The sequence below is a fragment of the Squalius cephalus genome, assembly GCF_949319135.1.
Source record: "Squalius cephalus genome assembly, chromosome: 23".
In the NCBI taxonomy this organism is placed as follows: Eukaryota; Metazoa; Chordata; class Actinopteri; order Cypriniformes; family Leuciscidae; genus Squalius; species Squalius cephalus.
Genome location: NC_137144.1, coordinates 21,491,130 through 21,513,181, shown reverse-complemented (window position 1 = coordinate 21,513,181; position 22,052 = coordinate 21,491,130). Strand labels below are relative to the sequence as shown.

The 22,052-nt window shown below is 36.7% G+C and overlaps 1 protein-coding gene across 2 annotated transcripts; it reads left to right on the top strand.

Moving 5' to 3' along the window:
• Positions 1-8,719: 8,719 nt before the first annotated feature.
• On the top strand, positions 8,720-21,979 carry ric8a (RIC8 guanine nucleotide exchange factor A). Of its 2 annotated transcripts, XM_079860297.1 has the most exons (11): positions 8,756-8,978; positions 11,326-11,373; positions 11,658-11,675; positions 14,976-15,602; positions 16,568-16,662; positions 17,204-17,354; positions 18,004-18,099; positions 18,564-18,708; positions 20,691-20,835; positions 20,939-21,058; positions 21,156-21,979. In XM_079860297.1, exons 1-11 carry the CDS (start codon positions 8,889-8,891, stop codon positions 21,289-21,291), a joined length of 1,671 nt encoding a protein of 556 aa, XP_079716423.1. In that variant the 5' UTR covers positions 8,756-8,888; the 3' UTR covers positions 21,292-21,979. The 2 variants fall into 2 exon arrangements, with proteins under 2 accessions (XP_079716424.1, XP_079716423.1); XM_079860298.1 differs by lacking the exon at positions 11,658-11,675 and having other exon boundaries at positions 8,720-8,978.
• Positions 21,980-22,052: the final 73 nt, after the last annotated feature.

Genomic DNA, 22,052 nt, shown 5'->3' with positions numbered 1-22,052 from the left:
CTTTCTTCATTAATTTGAATCATTAAAATACTATATTATAGTTTTTATTAATAATTTGAATTCGTTTTTATTTTTATAGTTTATGTTTTCATTATCATTTTTGTTAAAGTTTTAGTTTTTTATATATATATATATCTATGTCTATATAGCTTTTAATTTTTTATTTCAGTTTTAGTATCAGTTATTTAAACTTAATAAAAAGGAGAAATGTTTCCTGGGTAAGCTGAAATGAAATATTAATTTTGTATGTTTTTTTAATTTCATATGTTTTTATTAATCTAGTTTAATGTTTGTTAGTTTTTTATTAATTACAAATACATGTCCAACATTTTGAATAACATTTTATTGTAGTTAGTTCATTTAAAAATATACTATTGTTCATTCATGTTCATCCATAATGTGTTACCTAATAAATAATTTTTAGTTATTGATTTATGTGAATTAAAATATTAATAATTTAAATTAAGTATTATGTTGAAATGATCATCAACTCAGAATAAAAGATTGTATTATATTGTGCATTGATATGTCATTTTGGATTTTTTAATTGATTTCGTATATATCGCCTTAGAGTTACAAGAATTTATGAAAATTATTTTTGGATTTTTTTTTTATACCTGTTAGTCTGGATGAAGGGTCTGTGAAGGTTGAAAAAAAATATTTTTAATGGCTAATGTTTTTTAGGGTAACTAGCTGTATGGGTCAATGACAACATCTTGAATTAATTTTTATTTGGTATATTGTTGTTGATATTGTTATTTCCTCTTTCTCATATTGGTGTTGGTGAACAGTTTAGGATTATGAAAGGAGCGTTTGGTTTAAACAAAACATGAGAAACCCTGATTTAATGCATGGAGCTTCTGCACATAAAACAACAACTTTTCCACATGAAATCCATGGATACCACGCTCAAAGGCCGTGGCATGGAGAGGAGAGAGGCTGTGATAGAGAAAATGAATGGTATGTCTGACAGCGTTTTATGTTTCACACTGCCTGGTGTTGGAATGAGCAGGAAAAATGTAAAAATGAAAGACGGCCAGCTGTTCAGTGCATGTCGCAACACGCTGCTCGGCCAAATCACAGGCCGATGTGCTAATAAATTCAGAGCTGGGCCGAGGGTCACACCTGACCACATACACCACAGATTCTTATTTTGGGGCAGAAAAGCTGCTGCATATAACTAATAAAGACTCACTTTAAATCTAATCGAATGCATTTATATCAGTACTTGGAAACTTAATTCAAGATATATTTTTATATACAGTAAATAGCACATTTATCTTGCATTAAAGGATAAAATGATTTTTGCAGCTCACACACTTGCACGTCTCATCAAATTTCACCCCAAACACACCTTTATCCTTAGCAAAAGATAGCATTAGCATTCTGTTTTACATGCTTGAACTTAACACTACACTGATTATGTACATATTTGAATGTGCCATGTGTGTTTTACTCAGACGGTTCATTATTTAAAGCAGGTTGATCATCAGATGCAACATCCAGAACAAGGAAGTGATGGCAGATAACAACAGTTGTAAAGACAGTGGCAACAGATGGGACTCTATCAGCTGATATTGGATCAGAGGAGGCTTTGTGTTTGTTCTAGTCTGGATCCATCTTATCTCTTAGCTTCCCATTCAAAATCTCCTTTGCTCATGTGAGGCGCATTAGTTCGGCTGATGATGGAAGGGCTCGATTGCTAAGAGGCATGTGTCAGCCATGTTGTGTAATGTAAAAAGTTTTCCCTATTTTGTTTGCTGGTTTAACAACAAGCACTATAGCTGTATTTGCATCGCCAACAGATGATAACATTCTGTTTTTTAGAAAAGCGTACAGTTTTGTTGTCTGTCGCTTTCACGTTAAAGCAGGATGGATTCTGATTGGCTGTCAATGTTTTTATCATTCATTGAATGAAAAAAAAAAAAACATTGTGAAAGAGATTCCAACGACATCGTTCCTCTGTGACGTTTATCGTTACAGTTGTGGTGTGGACTTCCCTATTCTCACAAAATTAGAACAGATATTAAAACTTAAGCTATATCGTTATAGTTATAGTTATAGTCCTTGGTGTGAGAATGGCCTTTAACTCAAATCAAAATATGATTCATTATTGGTGTGAATGGCCCTTAACTCAAATAAAAATATGATTCAGTGTGACTGAATCACATATAGTTCATAAAAATCAAACGTCTTTTTTTAACCCTCATGTCGATGGATAGGGTTAGGGTTAAGAGTCCTAACGATGGACTCGTTAAAATGTAGCAATTCAGAGTCAGATATTTATTGATCTGGTTCCTTTTCGCAAAACTGCTCTGATTTATTATTGTATCGGACTGATCCGATTCTCGAGTTAAACTTCGACATGGGTCTGTTCTTCACACAAATCGCTCGCATGATATGACTATATTGAATATAGCTTGTAAATCTGACTATTTTAAGGTTTTCCATCCATTTTAACAAAACAAACAACCGCATATTTCTCTTACAGTCTATGATATTTCTCTTCATCATTTCTCTTTTAGTGCTCCATAGAAAGTAGGCCTAAGTCATAAATGTTTCTACTAACGTGGTGAGTAAATTAGAACACATTTTACATTTTTTAGCTGTCTCTTTCAAATTTTTAGACCTTATTTACACGCTCTACTGCTCCACTGACCATTCGCTGGTCACTCCACTGCACACCTCAGATCACTTCCTCCTCACTCTCAACCTCAACCTGCCTCAGAACACAACACACACTCCTCCACAGGTCACCTTTCGGGCGAAACCTACGCTTACTCTCACCCTCTCGCCTATCCTCTCTGGTCTCATCCACACTTCCTCCCCCTGATCAGCTCTCAACACTAGATACTAACAGTGCAAGTCATACTCTTTTCTCCACTTTAACATCCTGCTTGGACAACTTCTGCCTCCTTTCCTCCAGGCCAGCCCGCGCCACCCCCTCTGCCCCCTGGTGTTCTCCGCGAACATCGTTCTAAACTCAGGGGTGCAGAGAGGATGTGGCGCAAATCGAAAGATCCTGACCTTTGTCTTTATCAATCCCTCCTCTCCTCCTTCTCTGCTAATATCTCTACTGCTAAAATGACTTACTATCACAACAAAATTAAAGGGATAGTTCGGCCAAAAATGATATTTAACCCATGATTTACTCACCCTCAAGCCGTTCGAGATGCATATGTCAATCTTTTTTCAGACGAACACATTTTCAGTTATTTTAGAAAATGTCTTAGATCTTTCAGTGGTTATAATGTGAAGTTATGGGGTCCACCTCCTTCAAGTCCCAAAATGTGCATGCATCCTTCACAAAAGTAATCCATCCGGCTCCAGAGGGATAAACGAAGGCCTTCTGAGGGTAATCCGTGCGGTTTTGTCGTAAAAATATACATATTTAAAACTTTATAAATGAAAATATCTTGCTTCCAGCAACGGTCGACGCGCGTTCACGGCAGATGGATGCCGGCGTATAACGTAGGACGTAGCGTTTACTTCGTTCTACGTCACGACGCTTCCTACGCTACGTCCTACGTCATACACCGGCATCCATCTCCCGTGAACGCGCGTCGACCGTTGCCGTTTATCCCCCTGGAGCCGGATGGATTACTTTTGTGAAGGATGCATGCACATTTTGGGACTTGAAGGAGGTGGACCCCATAGCTTCACATTATAACCACTGAAAGATCTAAGACATTTTCTAAAATAACTGAAAATGTGTTCGTCTGAAAAATGACTGACATATGCATCTCGAACGGCTTGAGGGTGAGTAAATCATGGGTTAAATATCATTTTTGGCCGAACTATCCCTTTAACAATTCTTCTGACTCTCGCATGCTTTTCAAAACAACCTCCTCTCTTCTTAACCCTCCTCCTCCTTCATCAACCCTAACAGCTGACAGCAGTGGTTCACACTCCAATGGTTCAAGTCTTCCCTCTCAGGTAGGCCCTTCAGGGTGTCGTGGAGGGGTGAGGTGAGGTGTCTAAGACCCAACATCTAGCTACTGGGGTGCCTCAAGGCTCAGTGCTGGGACCACTTCTCTTCTCCATCTACATGACATCACTAGGATCTGTGATTCAGAAACATGGCTTTTCCTATCACTACTATGCTGATGACACACAACTCTACCTCTCATTCCAGCCTGATGATCCGACGGTAGCTGATCGTATCTCAGCCTGCCTGACAGACATTTCTGGCTGGATGAAGTACCACCACCTTCAACTAAACCTTGCGAAGACAGAGTTGCTTGTGGTCCCGGCCAACCAAACAATACACCACAACTTCTCCATTCAGCTAGACTCGTCATCCATAACTCGTTCTAGGTCAGCCAGGAACCTTGGAGTTGTGATTGATGATCAATTGAACTTTATAGACCACATTGTTAGAAGTGCCCTGTCCTGCAGATTCACCTTATACAACATTAAGAGGATCAGGCCCTTCCTATAAGAGCATGCTACACAACTCCTTGTCCAAGCGCTTGTTCTATCCAGACTGGACTATTGTAATGCTCTCCTGGCAGGTCTTCCAGCTTGCACTGTCAAACCTCTGCAACTGATCCAGAATGCTGCAGTAAGAGTGGTCTTTAATGAGCCGAAGAGAGCACACGTCACTCCTCTCCTCACTAAATTGCACTGGTTGCCAGTTGCCGCTCGCATCAAATTCAAGTCACTGACATTTGCCTACAGAACAACCACTGGCTCTGCTCCCTTTTACCTAAACTCATTACTTCAGACTTACGTGGCATCCAGAAACATGCGCTCTGCAAGTGAACGGCGTCTTGTGGTGCCATCTCAAAGAGGCACAAAATCTCTTTCTGTTGATCTGCCCAACTCAACCAGAGCGGCTGAGTCAGTGGCCATTTTCAAGAAACGGGTGAAGACGCATCTTTTTCGGCAACACTTGATCCATTAATACTAACACTTTATCTTCTATTCTATATCTATTGTCTTAAAAAAAATGTATAAAAAAATACACGTACTGCGTTAGATTAAACTGGGAAGGGTCATGGCACTTGCATATGTTGTCTTATTGTTAGTTTAACTGCTTCTATTGTTCTCATTTGTAAGTCGCTTTGGATAAAAGCGTCTGCTAAATAAATAAATGTAAATGTAAATTACCGACAACTGCACGCGTTCACTTTTACTGCTTCACATTATTTTTCTAATTCTTAAGAAAGAATTATTCGAAAGAAACCGTTTGAGTTACAAGGCTATTTTGTTTTGATAGAAATATAGAAAATGCCACACACACACAAAAAAACACACACATTTAAGGCCCGGATGAGTGACGCAGATCTACAGTAAAAGTGGAAAGCGCCACTGTCCCATGAATTAATGTAATATTTACTTTTGACATATGTCAAATATGCTTTTCAGGCATACTTCCTGCTCTGGAATCACACTCGTTTAATGAACTTTTTTGTATTATATTCTTTATATATATACACTCTAAAAACTGCTGGGTTGTGTTAAGCCAATTTTGGGTAAAATATGGTCTCACCCAACGTTGGGTTAAAAAATGCTATTTAAAAATGGACAAATTGCATTTTGGACAAAATCAAAAATGGACAAAAATGCAATTTAAAAATGGACAAATTGCATTGGTTACATTAAAAATGTAAACCAACGGCTGGGTTTGTCCATTTTTAAATTGCATTTTTAACCCAACGTTGGGAGAGACAATATTTGAGCCAAAATTGGGTTAACACAACCCAGCAGTTTTTAGAGTGTATAAATTACTATACAATGCAATAGAGTAACGTATATTCATATACACATCCCATTCACGTAGAACTCAACATATTGTTTGTTTAATTTAATTCATGACGACAAGTGATTACACACCGAACAGGTGAAACCTGTGCAGAGAAGCTGTAGTTTCCTGTAAGAGCCTCATACCACTGAGAGGGGTTTCCCCTGCATACTAGGTTTAAAGGCACTAACCCACCATGCAAATATCTTCATTAAAGCCAGGCCTACTTATTTCCTGGTCCAGAATCTTTGGGAAAATCAAAAATGATTATTATACATAAGCAGAAACGAAAATGACAGTACTAAATTGATGTCTTCCTTCCTGAAAGGCTGATAATAATGTGGCGTAAAATTCGGAAAAGCAATAATGCGACTGAAACTATGACTTTGAGGGAACCAAATGTCTCAAGACTTTTGAGATTGAGTGGAGCAAATGTTTCCCTTTTGTATTGTTATTCTTGAGCTAGACACCCAGTTTTGACGGTAACCATAATAGTCTAGAAACATCAATATTAAGTGTCACATAAGTCACATCAATGTTTGAGACAATCACACAAAGGTTGGCATTCACACTTTGCTGAACTTGATACGATGGAACAGACAAATGTAATCCATTAATATGAGTCATCAGTAAGTCTTCAGATGTTTTTTTATTTTTATTTTCTGTTTCAGTCCACAGCAGATTTGAGATGACAAGCAGTGTTATTTAACTTAATTATTTAACAAAGAACTGGAGTCCCATGGTGTCAGGCTTTTATGAGATATTATATTTTATAAAATGTTGCATTTCTTCTTCTCAGTTTGTCACTTTGGTATTATTTTATGAATATAGGCAAGTGAACGCACTTATATTCTGTCATTATTTACTCACCCTCAAGTTGTTCCAAACCTACAAACCTGTATCCAAACAGTTGCTGGTATTAAAACTATTAAAAATACAATGGAAGTCAATGGGGACCAGAAACTGTTTGGTTACTAACATTCTTCAAAATATCTTCTTTTGTGTTCTGAAGAACAAAGAAACTAATACAGGTTTAGAACAACTTGAGGGTGAATAAATGATGACAGAATTTTTATTTTTGTGTAAACTTTCCCTTTAAGATCTGGCAGAGGATATAAAGTCATGTTAAGTTTGCAGGCAGGCTGTATGTCAATCTTTTTATACAACTTTTTGCTGAAAGCATGCAAGCATTTACAGAGAAGCCTATCCCACAATATGGTGTTTAAGAAAACAAACTCGTTTCAATTGTTTCTTATCTGATTTTAACTTATAGATGTAGATCATGCTGTCAGTGTTACATCAAAGGCAATATTCCCAGAAACACAATGTCATACACGTAAAAAGACCCATGAGAACTAGAGGGAACTTCCTCCAATGAGAAAACATGAATGAATCGAAAATCCCTCTAAGATGTTCAGCTATCTTAAGTGTAAACAAAGCTTTAATGGGGAATGGGGAAGTGGTTTGTTGCGGTTAAACCAGATTAATTTGGCTATATCAATAGAAAAGCATAGCCTTGATTCCCTTAAATTAGTTTCCTTAACTTACTGTCAATGTTAAAAAATATATATATATTTAGAGTCATGAACTATTTCAGTTTTCTTATCAGTGACAGTCAGATCAAGAGAGCTACGCTATGTTCCATTTGCATCCACTAGAGGTCAGTGTAGAAACACACTGTAATCAATGAGAAAACTGCACAAGAATCACAGATTAGTGAATTATAATACATGTCAGATTGTGAAATTATACTTTTTTTTTTTTTTTTTTTTTTTTTTTTTTTTGTAGCAGTTCATGTAAATTCAAAAACAAAAATAGACCCGAAACCTTTATGATCGAACACTAAGCTACATCTATTTTTATTCATTTGCTATTTTGTTTTTCATTTAATACTCCATCCACAGGGGATACATTTTCAATTTATGGTAAGTGCAACCCTTTTCCACATTTCCATGTATTTTTCTTTTGTGTTAAATATGTTAATATGTCCTAGCAGATTTTGTAGGTTAAGGTGATTTTTAAGGTGTCTAAATTTATCCTCAAAACTGTTCCGGCATAGATAATTTACCAGAAAACAAAGACAAGATTAGCTATTGTGATTTATTTTCCATCATTTCAACAAAACACTTCCCTTTGGTAAAACACTCTAGATAAGAAGCTATTGCATAAGCCCGAGTGCCTTAAAAATAAAAACATGTTAAACACGCAAATGGGATTCAAATGAAACAGGGAAATGTCAATCATGAAATGTTTCAACATCTGTAACATGTTTTTTGTTGTTGTTTTTTTATTGCATTGTGTCATGTAACACATAAATCACATATTTCAGCTTACATCTCAAAACATTTTGACAGTATATTTAATGTACCGGTAATCCCTGTTTAGCAGCTGTTGTCTTTAACCCTTTCATGCATAGGCGTCATACAGTGGATAGCTATTCAGAAAGCCATATTGAATTAAGGTTAAGGCTATTGTCCCAGAGAGAAATTTGTCTTGGGCTCAAAAATACAGCCACTACATCACATAAAATAAATAGTAAAATGACAAAATAACACAATACAATAACACTACAAGACATAAATTAGAAAGAGGAAAGAAAAGGGAAACATTTGTATTCAAAATATAGGCTATTAAAAAAATAAAAGTTCAGATCTTCTTTTTAATGCCCAAATAGCAATAAAAACACATATGGAAAAATCCTGACTTAAGTTGTCATAATTCATGCATGAAAAGGTTAAGTCTCGATGTAAATTTATTTAATTAGTTATCTACCTGTTTATAGTTTTGGACGATTTTTAAATAGTCTTTCTGGACTACATAATCCATCACCCTCAGCAGCAAGTATACCAACAAGTCCCGCCTCCTTCAACATGATTGGCTGGTGTGGCTCTCACACGCAATCGGTGATTGGACCGTTGAGACGTCGTTCATACAGCCGCACCAACCACAACAAACAATGCGGGTCTTGTCTGTGTGGAAGGCTTCACTACAAATCCCATGATTCCCTGCAGTGATCTTCGCAATCTTCCTTTAATCGCATCATCCAGGAGCTTCTGGGTCGCTGGGATAAAGCTGGAGGATTGAAGCTGATTTTGTTTACATGATTTTTGGCTCTTCCTGAAAGCTGAAAGGTGGAACAGCGATGAAAATGGACTTAAATGCCATCATAGAGAAGATGGAAACGGGCGACCAGGACGCCGCACTGACAGCTTTACAGACCTATAATAGAGAGGTACATATCAGATACATGTAAATCAGGACTGTTATAAGATAATGCATTTCTATGATCTAGAATGAAGTGTCTGTTTTGTGCCTAGGAAAAGTGTTTCTTGTTCAATACTAATTATAATATATATAGAGAGAGAGTTTGCTGCGCTGTGACATTTGGATGATACATTAATAGATCCTCAGTTGTGTAAATATTGCATGGAAAACACCATCGACGAGGAGCTTCCATGGTCAGATCATACATTATGTTTTGTGGGGATGTACTAATTGCACTAGTAACAGAAATAACATGAGTGTAAATAGATGTTTATCTGGAGAATAGAATCGAATATTCAAATAATTAAAGAGAAATATCATATTCAAATAAAGAATCAAATAAGTACCTTATGGAGTCAGTAAATGGATTTGTTCATGTTGTCCTGACAGGCATTAGGAAAGCAATTAAAACTCAGACTCATATCATCATCCATTGTCAACAGGGATGCAGACCTTCCCTCGATCCCTCTCAAAAACATTCCTTTCTTGCAATATATTCTCATAATTATTATGACATAATTAACCCATTTGACTCCCATTTATTAAAGCTGCAGTCTGTAACTTTTTTGGGTTAAAAATGATCCAAAATAATTTTTTGAGCGAGCACATAGCCAGCCAGTGTTCAAAACGATCTGCTTGCCGTAGCTCGATTCAAAACGGTAAGCTTGTAATAATGTTTCTAATTCCAGTGGTACTGGTGGATTTGCGTGGGAAATTCGAGCATATCTTTGCGTCATTACGTCACATCTGCTCACATAAAGAAGGAGTCCCGGCTAGTAGGCTATATTGCGTGTGAGGATGTTGGAGGTGGAGATTTATAGCCTTTTCTCACAGCACTTGATATAATTAAACTTATCAATTTGATGGCGGATCCAGAAAGGTTCAAACGACAATCACTAGTGACAACTGGAGATTCACCCGTTGTAAAACGCAAAAGACTTCGGAAACAGTGGCTACAGAAAAAAAGAGACTGCAACCGGCCCATGCGAAACAAGGATAAATATCGGAAGGGCATTAAATGTAGTCACGCAATGCTGATGTTGTTAACATTAACAATTTGAGAACAAAGTATAATTTGCACGGTTTGACGTGATATGATAAGCGATCGTTAATCAGCACGATTTACTGCAATGCTTTTTTCCCCTTAGTTGGTCAAAACAAAAGTGGATGTTACTTACTTGTTCAGGCGACATTTTCCGGTGAAAATTCTTATGTTGGTCATACTTCCAAAAAGTAGAATCTGTGATTGCGAACGACAGTATCCACACCGGCGCGGTGATTGACAGCCGCACATTCTCCTCAAAACATTGGATTCATCCGCGCTGTGCGTAAAGTTAATTCCGCGAATAACTGCAATTGCAGATTTCGAACAGAGATGGCGACAAAGAGGAAAAACTACGGACTGCAGCTTTAACTAAATCTGTTATGTACCCTTATTTGGTCCTTTCTTTTTAGATCTTGTTCCTAAAATCATAACAAAAGGATTCAAAAAGACACATAAGAGGCCTTTGAATTCTTAACAAATGATCTGTATAGGAAATGTGTTAGTTGGTACATTTCAATCAGTCTTACCTAAAAAGTCATACGAGTTGAGAAACTTTGTGTGACGTCGGCTGGATTAGCACTCAAGTAACACAAATAGATTTCTTAGGCTGATCCTGATGCTTCGTGAGCCGGTATCACAGAGGTTCATGCAGTTAAGCGCTCTAATCGTATTTAGGACAGAATTGATGTGACAGTGATACATATTAAGAGGTTATGAGTTAATATTATCATGTAATTACAAAATGTATGCCTCTGCAATTAGATGCATGACACACATACAGTATGTTTGCCCAAAAATGTGCCATTTTTTACACATTAGGTCAGATTTACAAATGTATGTTTCAGTCACTCCGCCCAAGTAGCAGTGCTTCGCCTTCTGAGAATATAGTTCCCAGTATGTGTACAGTTAGATGTCTGTGTCTCATGTGACCTTGTTATTTGTACACGCTGTGACTATACAAATCACAACATGCAAATAGGAAAATGTTGGCGTTATTTTGTCACTTATTGGGAGCAGTATGTTAGCTGGAGCTGTTTACCTCCAGTCTTTGTGCTAAGCTAGGCTAGCGGTGGGTGCGTCAGACAGAGTTACGGCACGCACGGAGATGAAAAGGGTATGTATGGACTTATCTAACTCTGGGAGTTAAGGTGAATAAGCTAAAGTCCCAAAAAGTCGGCGTGCTCCTTTAAAGTGTCTTTTGTATTCATGCATAAATGTATGTATTTGTATTTGACAGTTGTCTGAATAATGTTTTTTTTCTCTCTTTTAGAAATCCCAGTGTTTTTTGTTTACCCCTGGGGAAGAGGAAGACAGAGAGGTAAGGCTTACCCGACATCATAATGCAAACGGTCAGCAATTCAACCCTGAAGAACAAGCTGCTTTATGCTTTGTCTTGCCATTTTAGATACATTAAAACATGGCCTTTTGAGTATTCATGAATATTGCATTGCCAAATGTCTTCAATTGATTTGCAATAAATGTAAGAAGCTTTTGTGCTGATTTCAGATGACATCAACTTAATCGTGTCTTAAAGCACTGCTGTTGTGATGTGTCCTTGCTTTGACTTTATGTGCACTTTTTTTTGCTTGCCTTTTGTGATAGGATGGACATTTGAACGAGGTATATGCGTAGCTAAATGTTTTGGATGTAGCATATCATTAGCGTAGAACCCAAAGCCTATTTCTCATTCCTGATTGGCTACTGAACAAAGAAGGTTTTATAACTTCACATGATGGGAACATTCCAAAAATATAAAGAAATACTCTTTGGGATTTTGTGACATGACACTGTGTTGAGATGATTGGAGAATGTTTCATGGGAATCAGTGTGGTTCAGAAATGAAATCTTTATCTGTATGCTGTCCCACTTCATTTGCATTGTTTACACCAGTGATATTTTCCTATTTCTGTCCATGGTCGATCGATATGGGTTTTTTAATGGCCAATGCTAATATCAGGACCAAGGGTTCTCAACTGATGGGTCACAACCCGAATATGGGTCGCAGGTCTGAATAAAATCAATTATTAATGCACACAATAAAACGTTAGTCATATATTCATGCAAAAATAGGATAGCTTTTAAAAAGAGATTTTTTTTTTTGGTGCAGATTTGACTATTACTAATTTGACAAATTTTTTATTTTTTAATAGTGTTAATGCAAGGTTATTATTGTTAACTAAAACTATTAAAAACATGTATGTTAATTGAAATAAAGCTGAAATAAAAAAATATATAAATATTAGTTAGAAATAAATACAAATGTTGCCTTGGCAATAAACTGTAAATTATTAACTGGAAATAAATAAATTGTTAACTGGGAATAAATAAAAACTGTATCTTAAACTGAAATAAAACTAAATATCATTACTTGAGGAAAGCATGACTTTCAATGAAAATGGAAAATAAAGATTTAAAAATAAAGCTAATTCATAATATTAATAAAACTGTTAATGTTTGCATTATATTTGTTATTTTGGTAACACTTTATAATAAGGTTTAATTAAAGTTTGTTAATGCATTAACTAACACTAACAATGAGCAATACATTTAGTATAGAAGCCTATTCATTAATTTTAGGTAAAATTAGTTATAATATACAGTTATAATAACAGTTATAATTGTCCAAGTCCATGAAATAATATTAACAAATGCAACTTTTGATTTTAATAATGTATTATTAACTAAGATTATGAAATGCTTTAAAAGAATGTGTCAGTGCCTAAATATTGTAATGTAATTTATAATCACATTTTTGTGATTATTTAAGTGCCTCACATCGATAATTTTTGTATTTGCCTATATTTATTGTTTTATTATTATTCATAATAATTCTTGGGATAGATAAAAAAAAAGTTTTCATTGTTAGTTTAACTAATGCATTGTTAATTAATGTTAACAAATGGATCCTTATTGTGAAGTGTTACCATTATTTTCAGTGTTCAGTTCTGTGGTCAGTCTAGTCTAGTTCCCAAACTGCATTTTGCTGGCCACATTTTTGCTTTTGTCTCTAATATGAACTGGCATACAGTGCCCTTCATGGCTGTTTTTGACTCCGGTCTCTGACATAAAGGCTGACTCCTGTCATTATTGTTTTCAACAGTCCCATCTGCAGCAATGTAATGCTTTGCAAAAAGCACCGCTACAGTAAATCACAATTGCATTGAGATGTACTAGAAACCATTTGTAAAAAAGACTATAACACCATAATGCTACTATATTTGGTTATCACTGCGTGTGATGTTACAGACAGGTTTCAAACAGATGATCAGATCTGTTTTTGTTCATTGCTTGACTGGGTTATGTAAGGACGTGTCACAGTTGGACTCCAATTTGGTAACTAAACTCTACAGCGAGACAGTCGGAGGTCTTGTCAGTGAGGCACAGTCAGGGAGAATTTGAGAAGTTGTCAATCATCCACCCATGTATTTATAGCGAGCTGTCCACTATAACAATAATAAATGATACCTCTCAGGAACTTAAATAGATTGGGCATGACGTCAAAACCCAGAAGAATACTAATTCGCCATTGGTTCCCTTGAGATTTTCCTATGGATTTTTATAATGGGGTTTTTCAATGTATCAGTAAATAAGGTATGGCAAATATAAGTTGACGAAACTTGCTCTACAACTTAAATTACACATCAAAAACATGAAGCTGTTATGTTTATTTAAAAAAAATAAGTGTTTCTAATAAGTAAGATAAGAACATTTTCAAAATGGGTGTGTGTAATGTATGTTGTAGAGCAAAACATATTGTTATGTTTACCACAGATTTTATTTTTAGCCATAAATTTAAAAAACCCATTATAAAACCCCTTGGAAAATCTCGATGGAACCAGTGGCAAATTAGTCTTCCGGGTTTTGACTTCTATTGTCCCGGGAAGGGCGGGGGGGAAAATGATCATTAAGGTTATGTTGCTACTTTTGCATAAACAGGACTCTTGCAATAAACATATGCTTCAAAACCTAAATTCAAAACTGAACGTTTTTAACCACATTGACACCCATGAGATTCTCTCACATGGTCTGTAACAGTGTTTCTCAACTGGTGGGGTGTGACAAAAATGGGTCTGTTCTGATAGGGTTGCAGGTATGTAATTTTAATGAATATTTTTTTATATATATTATTCTATATGTAATATATTTTTATATATTGTATATTTACTATTTAGATTTTTGTATCTTTTAAAATTGCAAATTATAATTGTATAAAATTAAATATAAAAATATAGACACTACTGTTCAAAAGTGTGTTGTCAGGAAGATATTTTTAGTTTTTTTAAAATAAATTAATACTTTTATTCAGCGATGATGCATTAAATTGACCAAAAGTAACAGTAAAGACATTTATAAAGCTACAAAATATTTCTATTTCAAATAAATGCTGTTTTTTTTTTTACTTTTTCTATTCATCAAAAAATCTTGCAAAAAATGTATAATAGTTTCCACACAAAAAAATAAAATTCAGCAGCACGAGCACGATTGTTTTCAACATTGATAATAATAAGAAATCAGCATATTAGAATGATTTCTGTAGGATCGTATGACACTGAAAATTCAGCTTTACCATTTCAAAATACATTAAAATATTTAAAATTGTAATAAAATTTCACAATTTTTACTGGATCAAATAAATAAATAAATTGAGACAAATAAAGAAATTGTGTTTTATATTTTTTAATAGTTTCTTGAATTTATATTGTAGTTTTTATATTGTTATAGGCCTACTCTTTATATTTAATTTTTAAAAAGTCATTTTTAAGTAGTGAGAACTTTGGTTAAACAATTTTGAGGCTGTACAGTGTAAAATCTGTGTTTTGACGGAAAACCAGTTGAGAACCGCTGGCCCGCAAGGTGATGGTGTCGATAATCGCTGCTGTTCACACACAGTATCTCTCTCTCTCTCTCTCTCTCTCTCAGCGTCTGGGTGAGTTAGTGTTGGGCTTCCTGGAGAGAGACCTCCAGCCGTCCTGTCAGCTGGCCTGCCTGGAAACCATCCGCATCCTGTCCCGTGACAAGAAGAGCTTGGCTCCCTTCGCCACCCGCCACGCCATGCAGATCCTGATCCGACACGCCGGCCTCGGGCAGGGTGAGGGCGTCACGCCTGAGATCCCGGACCTGGAGGTGATCGTGGAGGCCCTGAAGTGCTTGTGCAACATCGTGTTCAACAGCGATGCGGCTCAGGAGGCGGGGGCGGAGCTCCAGCTGATCGTGGGATTGGCCGAGAGGCTTAAGCAGTGCCGCGAGCCGCAGTGGAACCACGAGGTGCGGTTCTTCGACCTGCGCCTCACGTTTTTGATCACCGCCCTGCGCGTGGACGTGAGAGCCCAGCTGGCACGCGAGCTGCGGGGTGTCAGCCTGCTGTCGGAGGCTCTGGATGCCACGCTCGGCCTCTGCTGGCCCGACATGTACGAGGTGGCCCGCGCGGGATTCGACGGCTGCTCAGAGCTGCCCCTGCTGGGGAGGCAGGAGACCGAGCGAGCCATGGAGATCCTGAAGATCCTCTTTAACGTCACCTTTGATTCCAACCGCCGCAAGGTGGACGAGGTGAGACTGTGTTTGCTGCCACATTTAATTGTGTCAGGAAACATTATGTAGTCAAACTGTGACAATGCTGTTTCCTACATTTAAGTGCCCTGATTATAAAATTACAATTATAAACTTTGGCCAATTTCAATGGGTGAATCTCACGAAGCCTGCAAAGAACTTGTTCTAGTCTAAAGAAAGAAAGAAAAATATGCTATGTGTATACACACAGTATATTTAGAATATAATATACAGAATATACATACAGTACATTCTTTATAGACAACAATGTCTTTTTTCCCATTTTATGGCTATACAGTAAATATTATTACTAATGTATTACAGTAAAATAATGGAATAAAATAAAAACAGGATTTTCAGGATATTCTCATGAAAAATAATGCAACACAATGCAAAAAATAATATAATGGAATATACTATAAAATATAAATATATATAAAAACATTACAAAATGTTTCAAAATTCATCATATTGATGGCCAATTTTATAAATCTATAATTTGTCAATTAAAAAAAAAAGTGCTTTAAATGAAATCAGTCATCAAAAAATGTATATAGCAAAGATGCATATCATATTGAGCTGGAAAAATAAGTTGATGCTTCCATTATCTGCCAATTGAGAATTGTGTAATAATTAAAAAGCAAATACTGATATATTGTGCATGTTATTTAATGTAATAATGCTTGTAATGATGCTTGCCTCTTAATGTTGTTATAAGAAAACAAGTCATTTTTAATGTTTTAATTTTCTCATAATCTTTAAAAAGACATGTAAATTTCATTCTCACATTACATAACCGCAGCAATTAGATCTGCTCTCTCAGTGTAAATAACAGTTTTTAATTAGTGAAGGAGATCTAATGTGGTGTGTGTGTGTGTGTGTGTGTGTGTGTGTGTGTGTGTGTGTGTGTGTGTGTGTGTGTGTGTGTGTGTGTGTGTGTGTGTGTGTGTGTGTGTGTGATGCAGGAAGAAGCAGCCACTTACAGACACCTGGGAGCCATACTGAGACACTGCATCATGAGCACTTCAGAGGGAGAAGAGCGCACAGAAGAGATGCACAGGTGCCCTTGCACACACACATGTTGGGTTTCCATGTTTTATGGGGACTTTCCATAGACATAATGATTTTTATACTGTACAAACTGTATATTCTATCCCCTAACCTTACCCCTAAACACAACCCTCACCGAAAAGTTTCTGCATTATTAGATTCTCAAAAAACATAATTCTGTATGATTTATAAGCTGCTTTCCTCATGAGGACCAAAAAATCTCTCCACAAGGTCAAAGACTTCTGGTATTGCAATCTTTGTTGGGACATTGTATCCCCATAACATTGACCAGGACCACATACACAGCAGGGCAGAAGATCTAGATGCAGAAAGTTTTATGGAAGCAAGTATACCGGTTCTGAATAATGCAATAAAACACAACTGAATCAAGTAAAGTTGTTTGACACATTGACACACTGGCACAGATTGTCATGTGTCTCCTCATGTGCTCTGATTGGTAACCAATTAGAGCAGATCCACAGGGACCTCAGTCCCAAATAATTAGTCAATTTGTAAAAGGAAACTAAATGTGATGCGAATTTGTATTACAGCCACACGGTGAACCTGCTGGGGAACCTGCCGCTTCCGTGTCTTGACGTTTTGCTGATGCCTAAAGTCCAGCAGGGCTCTATCGAGTACATGGGCGTCAACATGGACGCGGTTATGGTGCTGCTGGAGTTCATGGAGAAAAGACTCGGCCGGGTGAGCACCTGAAGTTTTCTGCTAATCTTTCAAAGCATCTTTAAAAAGGTTCAAACGTATTAAAAGCAGTTTAATGTTCATCAGAAGACGAGACAGTAAACATTGTCTCACATAAAGACATTTTCTTTGTCATTTGGTGGGTAGCTCCGCCCAAAGTGAAATCTCATTGGTTCAAAATCCCACTTAGTTTACATTTACATTTAATAATTTAGCATGTGCTTTTATCCAAAGCGACGCTTGAAGTAATATATGTAATTTAAATCTCAACTGCTTGATTGCTAGTATTATTGCGAAATGTAAACTGTATTCTCGCCCAGCTCTAATCTGCTAAATGCAACTATTGTGTGATATTAAGATATTTAACACCATGATTTTCTGTAAAGCTGCTTTGAAACTGTCTATTGTGAAAAGCGTTATACAAATAAATTAGGCTTTACTTGACTTGCATTTTGCTGTCGTACCTGGTTAGGTTGAGGTGAAACGCCTGCGCTGAAGTTATTTCTTTTACACCTGTTTGTGCTGGCTGGTTTGTTATTGTTTTTGTGCTGGGTGCGATGGGAACACTTTGAGGGATTTCTAGACCAGGACACAGCTGGAGCTCCAGTGTTAAACAATTGAACTCCTCCACCTGTTAATGTTGTATTTCCAGGGAAACAAGCTGAAGGAAACCCTGCTGCCCTCATTAAATCTACTAACGGAAAGCGCTCGCATCCACAGGGAGACCAGGAAGTTTTTACGAATGAAGGTGAGATTGTGCCATTGGCCGGATTCACTTACAGCTTGCGCCAGCGCTAACCCTCTTTTGGCGTTAAAAACTACTGTCAGGATTTACTAAAGACACGCAGTGAAAAATTTGCGCTGAAAAGGCGTGGATGGGGTTATTTTGAACTCATTGCATATGCATTTGTAAGAGTTTCCCTTCCAGATGCAAAATGAATGCGGAATCGCTCAAGGTGATTTACTACGGTTTCGCTAGTCAATTTACTGGTATTTTCGCCATTATTTAACGGCCCAAAAAAAACATGTCTTAAACAAGACGCTAATTTACGTTACTCTTCGTGGATTGCGTCGGTCATTATGGAAATGATCGGCTAATTTGCAAATCATCAGTAGATCGCTTTCCACTCCCATCTGCGCTTTTTTACAACGCTAAATTTCCCTGTTTAGTAAATGTGGCCTATTTTCATTTTTGTTTGTGTGTCTACGCAGGTGCTTCCCCCATTACGAGATGTCAAAAACAGACCTGAGGTCGGTAACGCTTTACGGAACAAGATAGTGCGTCTAATGACCCACATAGACACGGACGTGAAGCACTGCGCAGCTGAGTTCCTGTTTGTACTGTGCAAGGAGAGTGGTACGTCAAATACTACAATATCATTACAAGTACGCTAAGCGTGTGTTCACACCATAGACTGTAAAAAAATATGGATGTAGTGTCCGTGACGTCACCCGTAGGTTTGTGAAGACCGTTTTTGAAGCCTAAAGTGGGCGTGGCCGACTGCTGCCATCTTGGCAGCGCGTCAATACCGAATTTATTTATTTTTACAGTCAGACAATAAACTGAGGTAATGTGACGGCTAACAAACAGCAGACAAACGGCTAATGATGACTAATGACCACAGCAGCGGGAATCCACCCGTCACTCTAAAGTGGACACCCTTAATTATGCAGACATTTTAAGGCTTAATATAATTTAAACGGATGAGTTATAAAAAATTCACCCCCCTCACAGTTGTCATGAAGGGAAAAATAAGCTATATAGACCAAAGCCACTTTTTGTGGAAGCTTGTTTCCGCCACAAAATAAAACATTTTAAAAGATAATTGCGATTTTTTATCTCACAATTGCGAGGTTACATCTCGCAATTCTGACTTTATTTCTCAGAATTGCGAGATATAAAGTCAGAATTGCGTGAAATAAAGTCAGAATTGCGTGAAATAAAGTCGCAATTGCGTGTTATAAAGTCAGAATTGCGTGTTATAAAGTCAGAATTGCGTGTTATAAAGTCAGAATTGCGAGATATAAACTCGCAATTGCGTGTTATAAAGTCAGAATTGCGTGTTATAAAGTCAGAATTCTGACTTTTTTTCTCGCAATTGCGACTTTATATCACAATTCTGACTTTATAACACATAATTGCGACTTTATATCTCGCAATTCTGACATCTTTTCTCAGAATTGTGAGATATAAACTCACAATTGTGAGATATAAAGTCCAATTCTAAGGAAAAAAAAGACGGACTTTTTTTTTTTTTTTTTTTACCTCAGAATAGTTTGTATCTCACAATTCTGACTTTATAACACGCAATTGCGACTTTATATCATGCAATTCTGACTTTATATCTCGCAATTGCGACTTTATTTCTCAGAATTGCGACTTTATATCTCCCAATTGCGACTTTATTTCTCAGAATTGCGACTTTATATCTCGCAATTGCGACTTTATTTCTCAGAATTGCGACTTTATATCTCGCAATTGCGACTTTATTTCTCAGAATTGCGACTTTATATCTCCCAATTGCGACTTTATTTCTCAGAATTGCGACTTTATATCTCGCAATTGCGACTTTATTTCTCAGAATTGCGACTTTATATCTCCCAATTGCGACTTTATTTCTCAGAATTGCGACTTTATATCTCGCAATTGCGACTTTACTTCTCAGAATTGCGACTTTATTTCTCACAATTGCGACTTTATTTCTCACAATTGCGACTTTATATCTCGCAATTGCGACTTTATTTCTCAGAATTGCGACTTTATATCTCGCAATTGCGACTTTACTTCTCAGAATTGCGACTTTATTTCTCACAATTCTGACTTCATATCTCGCAATTGTGAGAGAAAAAAGTCAGAATTGTGAGATAAAAAGTCGCAATTATTATTATTTATTTATTATTCAGTGGTGGAAACAAGCTTCCATAACTTTTTGCACCAGGCTGTAAACATGTTTTTTTCTGCTGCAAAGTTGGTAATTTTAACATGGGGGAGATACAGATTTGACTCACTTCTGCAGCCAGCCTCAAGCAGCCAGTCGATGAATTGCCGTTGAATTCACTTCCGTGTTGGTTTCAAGAGAGAGACAGGGAGGTTGCCGCTTGGTTCACACTTGTAGTTCGGTTCTCTTGGTTCTTTTGATCATGATATATACAGTAGTCAACATTTGAAGTGGATCAAAACCATTCATCAAAGTTATACATGAATTTTGAACAATACCCGTTCTTGTCTTAGGACAACATTGATGAACTTTTTTGATCCACTTCAAATGTTGAACTGTAGTGGATTTCTTTTGAAGTCGAAGATAAATAATAATAGGCATTTGATCCACTGTGAATCAGTTTCCAGGTTTATCAAGTACACGGGTTACGGTAACGCGGCGGGGCTCCTGGCGGCTCGAGGACTGATGAGAGGCGGTCGAGACCCTGGGCATTACTCTGAAGATGAGGACAGCGATACTGAGGAGTACAGAGAGGCAAAACCTCAGTATGTCATGAACAACAATGTCAGATATCAGAATGGCCATAACGGTTAGAAAAAAATCAGAGATGTTTGTGGGTTTTTTTTTGTGTTTTTTTATGTTGTACAGTATCAATCCAGTGACTGGCCGTGTGGAGGAGGAGCAGCCCAACCCTATGGAGGGAATGACTGAAGAACAGAAAGAATACGAAGCCATGAAACTGGTCAACATGTTCGACAAACTCTCTAGGTAATAAAGCAATGTCAGAAAACCCCAAACTTTCAACGTGTTTTTAAAATAGTATGACGTCAACTGTTAAGTAACTGCAAACGTGCTTTTCTTTCAGGGAGCAGGTGATCCAGCCAATGAAAATTGGAGCTGATGGTAAAATGACTTCGTTGGAACCACAAGAGCTTCGTTTTTTAGCCCGCCAACAGTTCGGAGAGTCCAATAATTCTGACAGCGACAGCGACACAAACTAATCCGAGTCTTTTAACAGGACGGATAGGATTGCTAATCAAATTTGAATCAAAAATAAAAGTTTTTGATGAATTATATTATGGAATTGAATCTTTTGACACTTTAGGATTTAAATGCTTGGATTTTACTCCTAAGGAAAACACCTGGTGAATGTTATTTCATTTCATTTGAGGTTTATTGTGTTGGCCTGTCTTTAGGTAATATTTTCTGTACAATGACAGTGAAAACATGGTTTGCTTACACAGTGCTAGTTTACTAATATAACAGACTTAATTTAATGGAACTCTAACTTATTATACATCACAGGAGCACAGATATTATTTTTCATTTAGAATGTCGATGGATGGATGACAGTGATGGAGCACTGATATTTATTTATTTATTTATTTGGTTTTAGGATGAGCTGAGCTGAGCAGGAGCATTTTTAAAGTTATGATACATAGATAGTTTATGATATTTTATTAGGAAAAACGGTTAAACTTTTTGGTTTTAATGCGGGACAGGAGCATATAAAGCCTCCTATGATCAACTTTTCTTTTGTTCTTTGTGGTAAAGGGATCAATTGCTGTATATTGTTATTGGTGGCCTGTGTAGTTGTGTATGAAAGACTGAAGGGAATGTTGTATGATTTGTATCACGTTGTGTTAAAAGAAATTTATTGTGAGATGATAATAAAAGAGCTGAATTTGTCATTGTCTCATTTTAAAAATGTTATACACACTATTGATAAGTAAATTTTATATTTATATATTTTAATATTATT